The 12,097-nt window shown below is 38.3% G+C and overlaps 1 protein-coding gene across 1 annotated transcript in view; it reads left to right on the plus strand.

The window, feature by feature from the left end:
- cep192 (centrosomal protein 192) overlaps positions 1–12,097 on the plus strand; it is a 38,308-nt gene that overhangs the window by 18,022 nt on the left and 8,189 nt on the right. Inside the window, exons 19-33 of the mRNA XM_066683006.1 lie at positions 217–1,291; positions 1,557–1,674; positions 1,763–1,916; positions 2,423–3,173; positions 3,329–3,477; positions 5,466–5,696; positions 6,414–6,539; positions 6,620–6,763; positions 6,958–7,021; positions 7,157–7,296; positions 7,574–7,666; positions 7,968–8,086; positions 8,191–8,376; positions 9,388–9,478; positions 9,733–9,912. Coding sequence (XP_066539103.1) covers positions 217–1,291; positions 1,557–1,674; positions 1,763–1,916; positions 2,423–3,173; positions 3,329–3,477; positions 5,466–5,696; positions 6,414–6,539; positions 6,620–6,763; positions 6,958–7,021; positions 7,157–7,296; positions 7,574–7,666; positions 7,968–8,086; positions 8,191–8,376; positions 9,388–9,478; positions 9,733–9,912 — 3,621 coding nt within the window. The remainder of the gene's footprint in view (positions 1–216; positions 1,292–1,556; positions 1,675–1,762; positions 1,917–2,422; positions 3,174–3,328; positions 3,478–5,465; positions 5,697–6,413; positions 6,540–6,619; positions 6,764–6,957; positions 7,022–7,156; positions 7,297–7,573; positions 7,667–7,967; positions 8,087–8,190; positions 8,377–9,387; positions 9,479–9,732; positions 9,913–12,097) is intronic.

Here is a 12,097-nt window from a genome sequence, read left to right on the forward strand (position 1 = left end):
AATTGCTAAATGGTTAATGGTAAATAATATTTTTTTTCCTGTACTTCTTGAAATAAAACTGAAGTTCTACACTTCAGTCACAAATCAATGTCTTTGTTTCAGACATATCCATTATGATGGTGTACAGAAGCTAATTTATGAAAATAGTCACTGACCAGATTCTTCTGAACCTGACCATATTTTTTTTAATATTTTTTTTGTTTTATTTCCCATTAGCTTTCCCCTGCATTGTCAGTGGATGAAAAGGAGAGTTCAGGCCACAGTTCTGAATCCTCCAACTTCAATGGCAGCCTAGCACTCAGCATTAGTACGATTGCCTCAGCCATTGCGGATGCCTCAGTCAGCTCAGACCCAGCACAGCTTGCAGCCATGATCATGGAGTTGTCTAAGAAGCGTCACTGGAAAAGCAGTCACCAGACAGAGGGGCCATTCCCTGATCCTGAACAAGCTACTGGGCAGGCTAACTTTCAGGATGCTCTGCAAAAAACTTCTTCATTGGTCGACCTGAGCCTTGACATGGAGAAATACCTCAAGAAAGCTGAAGTGTCTAGCAGTGATAGTGATTCTTCTAACTCTCAGTCCTGTCTCGACGTTCTCAGCTTGGCTGACAACCTGGCAGGCTCTCGTAGGCCAACACTGAAACATACACCCACTTTGAAAAATGAGACCAGTCTTCATACTGAACACCATTCAATTTCAAAACAACTTCATATAGTTAAGAAGGATCAAGATCTGTTAGGTGATGTACACCACCAATCTAATGACGATAACAGTACAGCAGGATTTAAAAATCCAGATATGAGAAGTGCCATTCCCAGACCGAAGACTAGCTGCATTCCCACAGCTACTGCTCACCCAGCCAGGAGATCAGTAGGTGCAGAGCAATCTTTGACTTCATCCTTGAACCCCAAGTCAATGGAGAGCAATTCTAGGAAAAGCAAAAGTGAATGCCACAAAACAACTGCAGCTGGAAACAGAATGTTTTCAGAGTCCAAGGTTAAAACGGGTACAGCTCGACCACAGGTGTCCACTACACATCGTTCGCTAAAAAGCTGTGACCCTACAGACCCTTCTGCTAAAACAAAAACCTCTCCTGGCTTTCGAAATACTGGGCATTCAGAATTGCCTATGCCAAGGTGCTCCTCACACATACCCAGAAGTGAAAATTGTTTTGGACAAATGGACACAGAAGAAGTTAAATCTTTGAGGAATCCTCAAGAGTCTCAGGCTATTGGAAAGGAAAAAGAAATACTTGCTCACCAAAATTCTGAAAACATTGAGAATAAATTTGGCAAGTTCTTGTTTTGTATGTTATTTTGCTTACACTCAAATAATGTGACTTAACTGGACGTAGCAACCATGATTTGTGTCTTGTGTATTTAAGTGCATTAACCTTATGTCCTCTTATTTTTTGACATGTTCTGATGAGCAAGTAACAATGATGAATTGTATTGGAATGGAAACATTTGGAAATCGCAATTCTTTTAACATTGATATTTATTTATTAATTTGTTCATTTATTTTTTTTATTCATTCATCCATCCTCCAATTTATAGCATCACCTGAGCGCAGTGATTCCTGTGTTGTGGAGTCCAGCCATTGCAACTTCAGACCATCCACCTCTCCACTCACCCATTCAAGTCCAAGCCAGAAATCACTACCTAGTGTATATGGGTAATCTATTTTGCTCAGTTACTCTTGGATGCTCCAGTTCATATAACAGTCAGTGTATACTGATTGCGTTATATATTATTTTTCTTAGTGAAATGTCTCCTTCCTCCATTGGAGGTATCGGGGAGAGGTGTCCTGGGGCCAATCCACTCTCTCCTCAGTCTCATTGTTCTAGTCCATCCCTCAGCAGGCTCACCTACCTCTCTATTAATGAGACAGTCCTGCCAACTCCTGATCACCATAAGGTAACTGTTCCAACATTAGAGTAGTACATCTGTGCATGTAAAAAGGAGAGGAAGTTAAGATGAGGCTTTGTTTTAGCATGTTGAAATTCCTGTATTATTTTATGAAAAAAAAATCATAAAATGTGCAAGTACATTTTGCAAACCTAAGAACATAAAAGTAATTTCATGAATGCCATGTTTATTCAACATTAGGAATTGTTAATGTATGGGTCATCAGGCATTGAAAATATTCAACTACTACTGAATTTAATTTCAGCATTGCTCTTATAGGTTAAGGTCCCTGAGTAACTGCTTATCTACAAGCGTTTCATTGCTACCTTTATATTTTTTTCATTCTGCAAATTATTTCCTTTGACACAGTAAGCAAAGTAATGTGTTCATATAAAACATACAATTTTTTTTATGTTAACAACAGTTTATGAAAATAAACACAATTTAACCATAAATGGCCTATGAATATGAATTCTGTTTTATTAACTTTTTTTGTTTTTTTTTAACTTTCCCAGAAAAATAAGTCCATGTCTCTGAGCACCACCATCATCAGAGCAAGTCCCACTCCACCTGTGGAACCTACAGATGTAAAGGAATCTGTCCATCAGAAATATGATGGGGATATTGCAGTTTCATCAAAGAATCCACAACCTCCACATTGTACTAGAACTCCAGACTTGACACAAAAGACCTCTGAACTTGGACGGTGTAGCCAAAGTGAGTGTGATCCTGGGCCAAGACTTTTCACACAGGGCGACTCTGGCTATTCTAGCAACCTCAACATTCAGCATCATCCAGGAGCAGCAATGGAGCAAAATACACGCCCACTCCCTAACATCTCTGGAACAGGTAGTGAGGCTGTTTGTGGATTAAGATATGGTGTCCCCATCTCTTCAATTTACAAATCAGATGACTTGAGGTATGGCTTGGCTGCTAATTACAACTCCCAGTGTACTTTGCCAGACACAGCCACTAGTGTGCCAGCTCCTCTCACTGGTCGATCACTTTTTAGTACCCACCTGGGACAACAATATGTGAACTCAGAGGGGCCTTTGCAGGGTTCATCATACCATTTAGGAACTCTGTCTAGACCATATGGAATGCCGGCTGTCACTACAGGTCCCAGTCCACAAATTGCACCTGCTTATGTGCCTGGGCCAGCAAATATGTCAGCTGGCTTTATGAATCCTCCGTACACCTTCAACAAACCCTTTGGACAGCCCAGCCTTGGAACTTGGTCTGCAAGGGATATAACTGAACTCAGAAGTGAGTGCTGCTTTTGATGTTTGATCATTGTGTATATTTATTATAAAAAAAATAACATGGTTGGTATTATTGTTCTTCTGTTTATTGTTGTCATTTCTATACCAGGAAAATGTGGCTATTGTCCAATTCATTTATTTATTTTGCCTTTTATGTAGCCCAAGTGGTTGTGCCAGAAGAGTTGAAATTTCCCAGTGCCTGCTGTGTTGGCATTGCCTGTCAGACATCACTCAGCATATTTAACCCCTCAGAGCGTTGGCAGCAGGTGGCCATCTCTGTAATCAACCTGTCCATCGATGGACAAAAGGTTAGAACTTCCTTTTCAGTTGACTGAATATTTGTGTGAGTCAGTTAATTATCTGATTTTATTTTATTTATGTGTTCATTTATTTATTTATTTTTTTCTCCTCCCCCATATTCCCCATACTCATATGACTGCACATTGAATTTGTTTGAAAATGTGGGGAAGTACTATACTTTTTATTTGTTTATATTCAGAAGCTCTGTGTCTTTTAAAGTGGAATGGTAGACGTGCATGTCAATAAATTACAATATCACCAAAAAGTTGATTAATTTTAGTAATTCAGTTTAAAAGTGAATATAGATATATAGATTCATTACAAACGATGTGATCCATTTCAAGCATTTATTTCTTTTAATGATGTTTATGGCGTATAGCCAATGAAAATCCCAAAGTCATTAATTCGAATAATCAACACAAAACACTGGCAAAGGTTTCCTAAGCCTTTTAAAATGGTCCCCTAGTCTGGTTGAATAGGCTACACAGTCATGGGGAAGACTGCTGAATTGACAGATGTGCAGAAGGTAGTCATTGACATCCTCCTTCTGTATCCAAGCATATTAATAGAAAGTACAGTATAAGAAAAAATTTTGGTAGAAAAAGGTGCACAAGCAGCAGGGATAACCATGGCCATGAAAGAATTGTCAAGAAAAAAAATTGCAATTCAAAAATTAAAAAAATCTGGAAGGAGATTCACAAGGAGTGGACTGCTGTTGGAGTCAGTGCTTCAAGAGCCACCACACAGACGTATTCAGGACATGGGCTACAACTATCACGTTCCTTTTGTCAAGCCACTCATGACTCGGAGACAACACCAGAAGCGTCTTACCTAGGCCAAGGAGAAAAAGGACTGGACTGTTGCTCGTCCAAACTCTTGCCTACAGATTAAAGGAAATTTTGCGTTTCAGCTGGAAATCAAGATCTCAGAGTCTGGAGGAAGAGTGGAGAGATGCACAATCCAAGCTGCTTGAGTCTAGTGTGAAGTTCCCACAATCAGTGATGGTTTGGGAAGCCATGTCATCTGTTGGTGTTGGTCCACTGTGTAATATCAAGTCCAAAGACAGTGCAGCTGTCTACCAGGAAATTTAAGAGCACTTCATGCTTCCCTCTGCTGGCAAGCTTTATGGAGATGCGGATTCCATTTACCAGCAGGACCACAGTATCTCTGTGCTTGATTGGCCAGCAAAGTCGTCTGACCTAAACCCCATAGAGAATCTATGGGGTATTGTGAAGAGGAAAATGAGACACCAGATGCAACAATGCAGACAAGTTGTTGCAAGCAGTGCCACAAATATTAAGTGCATATACTGTACATAGTTTTCAGTAGGCCAACATTTCTGTATTAATTTTTATTTTTTTTTTAATATAATTTAATTTTCTGAGATATTGAATTTTGGGTTTTCATTGGGTATTGATATTCATCAACGTTAAATGAAATAAATGCTTGAAATAGATTACTCTGTAATGCATTTATATAATGAGTTTCACTTTTGAATTGATGCACTGAAATAAATATCACCCACATTTTGAGATACTGTCCACATTTTTAAGAACTGTGGTATACGGTATTATCGTTATACCACCCAACCTGATGTACAGCAAAAATGTCAACAATATTACCAGCCTATAGAGCAATATCCTCATCTTAGTTGACGCTGATGCTGTTTTTCTGCCGTGAGCAGAGAAAGCCTAGCATATCAGACAGAAAGCCATTCTTCTACCTGCTTTTTAAAACTCACATTGAAGACATGTACATCCGAATGGATAGTTTAATTGCAAAATACTTGAATTTTTGGAATTTGAACTTGATGATTATTGTTACCACTCAGAGGTTTCTGGAAACATGTTGAAGAGGTTTAACTTATGTCTTTCTCTCATGAATGACTTGTGTTCTCTCTAGCTCTTTTCAAAACATTCATGGTATGTGTTTAAGTTCAGCCCTAAATTGTCCATGTAATAATCATTTTTTTCTTCATAATTTGCATCTTTTCCAGGAGGATTCCCTTCCATATCAGTGGCTGATTGTTAAAAATAAGACTATTATTGCACCTAAGAGCACAGAGGAGCAGAAGGTGTTGCTCATTGCTCCTAGAGCTGGCCTGTACCAATGCACACTCAGTGTATCATCCTGGCCTGCCTCTGCTGAGAGTGACACTGTAGCACAGGCTGAAGTCTTTGCCAAGAAAGTGGTGCTCATTGCGGTGGCAGAGAACCCTGTAATAGAAGTAAGAGTCCTCAAAGTTTGGTCTGATATGCTATGTGGTTTAAAAGATTAGACATTTGACTTTGCAAGTCTTAGCAGGAATCTGCTATGCTACACTTTGTTTAGAAAGTCAGGCAATTACAAAGCCCATTTCCAAAAAACTTGAGTGCAAAATGAAAGTAGAAAAATGCAATGGTGTACAAATCATTTAGAATCTTTATTTAATTAAAAATATTTCAAAGTCTATTTGAAATTTTGAATTTGTGAAAGTTTATAGTATTTGAAAAATATTTTCCCTTTCTGAATATGATGCCAACAACACATTCCAAAAAAGCTGGGACAGGGTTATGTTAATCACTGTTTTACATCACCTCCTCTTTTATCAATGGTCTGTAAGTATTTTGGAACTGAGGAGGCCAGTTGCTGTAGTTTTGAAGGTGAAGCATTGTCCTATTTTTCCTTGTAAAAAGATTTCAGCTGCTCAGTATCTTGGGATCATCATTGTAATGTATTTCATTACATTTTCACAATTTGATTGCTTTTTTTCAGTGGCGAAAGGTCTGGAATATTTTATTGCCTTTGTACTATTTTTCAATTAAATATGTGGGTTGAATCATTTGACCATAATTGTGCAAAATGTAAATAAAAACTGAAACAGTGTTCCAACATATTATTTGAAATTCGGTTTGTATACTTGAGACTGCATCTAAAGATGATATCTGGGTTGTTTTGTTGATAGGTGGATGTTGCCAAGATGGGCTGTTTGGATTTTGGAGACCTGCCAGGAGGCAGTGTCAAGGCCCTGCCACTTAAACTGGTGAACAGGACTCGTGCCACTGTGCCCATTCGTCTAGTTATTAGTGCGGTTAGTGAACGTCTTGTATTTGTCAGTATGTTTTCAGCCTTCTCATAGACAACGATTAAATGTTAATGTCTTTATTCCAGAATGCATCTGCTTGGCATTGCTTCAGCTTTTCCAAGAGTCCTGTCACTATGACTGCAGATGGCTCTATCAATTCTTGTGGGAGCTTAACACCTGTTTCTGCCCCGTCTGTTATAAACCATGTATTGCATTCTAGCTTTGGAAATGTAAGTGTGCATGTTAATATTTCCAGTGTGAATTAATTCTTCTGTTTGAATTTGCAAATATTGTATTTTTGTCACATTTGCAAGAATTTGTCATGTCACAATCTTGAATATAACTTAATTAATGGATAGTGTGGCATTACATTAGTTTTACTATATTTGTGTGTTCTCTATTTATTTATTTTTTTTTTTTTAAGAAACCAGACAGCTTTATGGTGTGGATCCATTTCAGTGCTCCTCAGAGGTTCAGCACCAGCTCGGGTACTTTTTTTGTTTTGGCCAAAAATCACTTGGCCTTTTAAATTTGGCTTATTTTTAGTAATGTTTTTTATAATATAATTTTAAGTGAGAACTAATCCTGTCCTCTTATTAAAACAACTATATCATATGATGCAGGTGAGCTGGGTTCTCCAGATGAATACAGTGCTCGTGTGGATATTGAGGTAGACAGTCCTGGCCCTAGTCATGTAATCCAGAGTGTTCCTCTCAAGGCAAGGTCAGGCACAGCCAGAGTACATGCGCCTAAAGACTTGCAGGTGAGAAATTACGTGACTGAATTAAATTCTTTTAAAATATTTAAAAGAATGAATTATGGGAATCATTTTGTGGTTCAGAGACAGCAATGTAAATAAGCATATAAACTTGACAAAAATATCTTTTGTAGATCTCTTTGGCCACATCCCAGACATGTTCATTTTTCAGTTATTAGTGACACTTGTAATACAAATTATTTGCATCCAAGGGGGTTAAAGCAAAACTAGGCTTGCCTTGTCTTCATTTCTACATTTATCATCTTTGAACTGGTCTTTGCAGACAGTTTGTCTTCAGTCCCCAATGGGCCAACCCACCAAGCAAACTCTTCCCCTTAAGAATGCTGGCAACATTGATGTCCAACTCAAACTAAAGGTAGGTGTCTACAAGGTAAAAAAAGAAATTTCTACACTCACTGTAATTTCTATGTATTTCCATCACCTAATAAAACACTAATGTCACTAAGCTTTGTAAAATGAGTGAATTATGGGGCAAAGTTGTGCCCAGATTTGGTAAAATTATTCATTTGCTTAAAAAAAAATTGTTAAAGTCGCCAAATTACTAATGCGTTGACAGCCCTAGTATATATGAATTAATTAATTTATTTATTATTGTTGGTGTTGTTGTATTATTACTATTATTATGACTATTTAATACTAGTGTATTCTGTTTACAGAGTAATGATGGGGACGATTGCTTCACAGTGAAGCCAGAAGAACTCTTCTTACGAATTGGAGAGGAGAAAAGTGTTACTGTTTCTTTCACCCCCCAAGACATCCAAAAGCATAGAGAAAGGTAAGCCTGACTGATTATTTTTCATTTTCCATTTTGGCACAAATAGACTACATGTGCATCATTGTATGCAATACTCTAATAGAATATGCATCTTTTGTTCTTAGTGTGTTGACTATCCTTGTGTTGCCCAGTGGGCCACAGTATGAGGTTGTCTTGAAAGGGGTGGTGGTTCATGGGATTTCTGGGAATGTGTCATCTGGACTGGGTGTAGTGCCCAATGGGGAGGTGCCACCCATCCTCTCCAACAAGCAGTTTATGGCCTGGGGAGGAGTCACCTTGGGCAGGGCTGTGTAAGTACACAAGGTTTACACAAAGCTGCATGTGCCAACGTACTTACATTTACAGCATTTAGAAGACGCTCTTATCCAGAGTGACTCACATGAGTGCTTTAAGTTCAAACAGAAGGTTTATTGGTAGTACTAGGTAAGTAATAGGTTCGAGTCCAATCTCACTTAGAGCTCAGACACTGCCAGAACAAGGACCAGTGCTGATACCTAGAAAGACCTTAACACCATAGAAAGTGCAATACACAGCATCTAGTCAGTATCTGCTGACACATGTGGATATATACAGAAAAACAATGCCGTAGTGACAATATATATTCCAATAAGATCAAAGTGCCCCCAAGTATACTGAGAGAAAGATATTTCACTCGCTAATCTTGATGACAGAGATGACTAGCAAATCAGCTCACTGCCCACTGACTAACCATTGAGGAAGCACAAGATTCCAGCACCTTCAGTTTCATAAATCATGTATCCAGCTTTGGATTAAGGGAGACCTTTGTTTACCTTAAATGATGCCACAGTTACATTCGTGAACCTGCATAATTTAATGTCGACCAGCCAGTTAAATCTTCCTAACTTTTAGGCTTTATGAAATTAACTGAGACCATTGCATTACCTCTCAGCATAATGTTCAAAAATTCCCTTTCCACTTTCAAGGGTGCAGCCCTTGTGTTCTGGAAACGGCACCATTTAAAGAGGAAGAACACAGGAATAAGTACATGAGCAGCTTCATAATGTTAAGGAACATAAGGTAGATGTTTAGATGATGTCACCCTTGAAACCCAGAGCTTGAAACCCTTGTTGTATTGACTCAAACAGAATGCGCTGGAATCTTTTGCTCTCTGATCAAAAACTCTTGTCTTCATATATCAATGTCTTTTTTCTGTAATAATATTAATAAGTATTTTTATTATCATAATATAAACAGAAATCTAAAGTTAAATAGGTGTAGTCCCTCCCCAATGTTCAGTTTACAGCTATGGCCTTGCAATGGTTACTGTGTTTGTGTTGCAGGCAACAAAAGTTGGTGTTAAGGAACAATTCACCTACAACATCACAGCAGCTGCGCCTTCTCATCAGAGGGCAGGACCAGGACTGTTTTCAGGTAAGTTGTATTTTAAAGTTGAATGTTAGGTTACCAGGGGCTTTAATCAAAGTTTAGTTATTTTGTTTGTTTGTGTTTTTTTATTAGGTTAGCTTCTTATATCTGCTTTGAGTTTTCTTTTTAAACTTTGCTGAATATTTTGTATAACACCACCCAAGTTTAGCAGTATACAAAAATTCACAAAAATGTCAAAATGTTTTGAGAGCGAGAGACTGTGTGTGATTGTGTTTTAACTGGTTAAATTTCTGTCCCAGCTGCAGAGTTCTTTTGGCCCTGAAGAACGGTTGACTCGGAACAAAGAGCTAATTATCAAACCTAAAGAGGACGTAGCCATTCACCTACTCTTTGCTCCCACTCGTGTTGCTTCCATGCTGGCCAAACTTGAGATCAAACAGTCTGCACTACGACCCTCTCAACCTGGGGTCAAATTCACTGTAGGTACCCCTGTAAATGACAAAATAAATCAATGTAAGATCAGTACTCTTCTTATAGAATCATGAATTACTACTCATAAATGGTAATATACATCTTAAACTAAAATGCAGTGTCTGCCACACATTAGATGGCCGTTGACAGTTTATGATGATAAAAGTAGAGAGAATCCAAAGAGTTATGAACTAGGCTATAAGGAAGTGGCTTGGGGTGTTTAAGTTGTGTTGCATGGGAGAGTGGTACTTGAGCTACCACTCACAAGAATAGTTGAGGACTTTAAATGTGCCATAGGTCTCGAGATGATTGTCATGATCTAATGATGCAGTGGTATGAGCAGCAGCACCACTCTAAAAATCAGGAAGCAAGTGGCAGTGCAGGTAGCAAGGAGCTTGTTAGAAATAACAGATGTGAATGGCCAAGTACAATGCAGAAGGGCAGACCTTGGGTCAGGAGATTCGTGGAACGATTTTAGTAGAGCCACCATCAGAGAGAAGGCAAATAATGACTAGCCTTATTTGTGAGAAACAAGGATGGGGCAAGGTATGCAACAGCAGAGTTGCAGGCAAAACAAGGACAGTGGCTTTGTTGCGAAAATCTAGAGACGTGTAAGATCACATCGCAAGAGCTGTAGGCAATGGAGGAGAGTTATTGCAACTTGCAACATACTTCAACTTTATGTAAAGTGGGTAGGTGAAGAACCTGCTTGTAGATTATGTTCAGGGGTTGGCATGCTGAAGCATATCTTTGCTCTCTGATTTTCTCAATTTTTGTTGCTTTTCACATTTTTTTACATGACCCATCAAAACCCCTCCTCCCCCTTTCTCCTGGTACTGTTTGAGTGGCCGTGCTAAAGTTAACTACTGACATCATGTTAACTCACATGAAATATCAGACCAGAGTGGCTATAATTAATCGCAATAGGAATTAAATATGCTGATTTCAATCAGGTATAGTAATGATAGACTTTCCTTTTGCTAAAACATATCATAACATAGGATTCATAGCAGCAGTATGTTAGGAGAAAACGCTGCAGGCTGTAGTTACACTGAGTTGGACGTGGCTTGTTGGAATTCACAAAATCTGCGCATATATGCGTACTTGCTGTCTACAAGTCAATTTTACATATCAAATTTATGGACAATTTATGTTGCCGCCTGGCAGATGTTTGTTTAAAAAAAAAAAACAGCAAGCTCCAGAGTGCATTGCGTTGACTAAAACGAGGTCTACTTAAACTCAAAGTAAAAGGATAGTTTGAGTTGAGGATGCAGTAGAAGAAGCTTTAGAAAGGAAATAGCTGAAGTATGCAGACTTGGTGGCTGAGGTGAGGGGATGAGTAACCTTACTTGTTAGATGTTGCAGAATTAATCATAAAAGGACACAGCAACCCTAGTGGTTAGGTGTAGGAAATGTTCGATAGGTGGGAGATGTGGTTGCAGGTTGGGAACTGTGACCCTCTAGTGGCATAGGATATTTTACGTCATATGTGTATAAATAACTAACTAACTAAACTAACCAATAATACCTTTTGTAAGGTGTAAGGCAGCTTCTAGGTATAGCACTGACTAGATACTGTGTATTGCACTTACTGTATTTAGTTCTTTCTAGGTATCAGCACTGGCCATTGTTCTGGCAGTGTCTGAGCTCAAGGGGAGATTGGACTCCAACCTATTTGTTGTAGCTAGAATTAACACTGTTTGACTTTTGTGAGTCTGTCTGGTAAATGATGTAAATGTAGGACTTAATCAAAAGTGTCCAACTTTTTTATTAATTACACATTGCTAAATTGTCAAAATCAGAGGTTCCCAAACGCTTTAGATCAAGTACCACTCATTATCAAACCAAAACCACCAAGTACCACCTTGAATCATCTCAAACATACACATCACAACACAACTTGTGCATAGTATGCACAAATGCATTTACCGCTTACCATTTTAGTGAAAAGACTGAGCCTAGCCGTGCAGTGGAAGGGACTTGTACGGATATGGCTCAGAATCCATTTTGCTATACTTTGTAAGATGTTTATTGGGATTTTTAAACTCAGGTGGCAATATCCTTATTATAGATGTGCACTGTTTCAGATTTTTAAATTAATATTTGCCCAGATATATATGGTATATTTTTTAATCCAAAACACACACAAATTTTATTTAAACAGAATTATCAAAACTCTGAAATATTAGTGAA

This window comes from Hoplias malabaricus, chromosome 10 (genome assembly GCF_029633855.1).
Source record: "Hoplias malabaricus isolate fHopMal1 chromosome 10, fHopMal1.hap1, whole genome shotgun sequence".
NCBI lineage: Eukaryota > Metazoa > Chordata > Actinopteri > Characiformes > Erythrinidae > Hoplias > Hoplias malabaricus.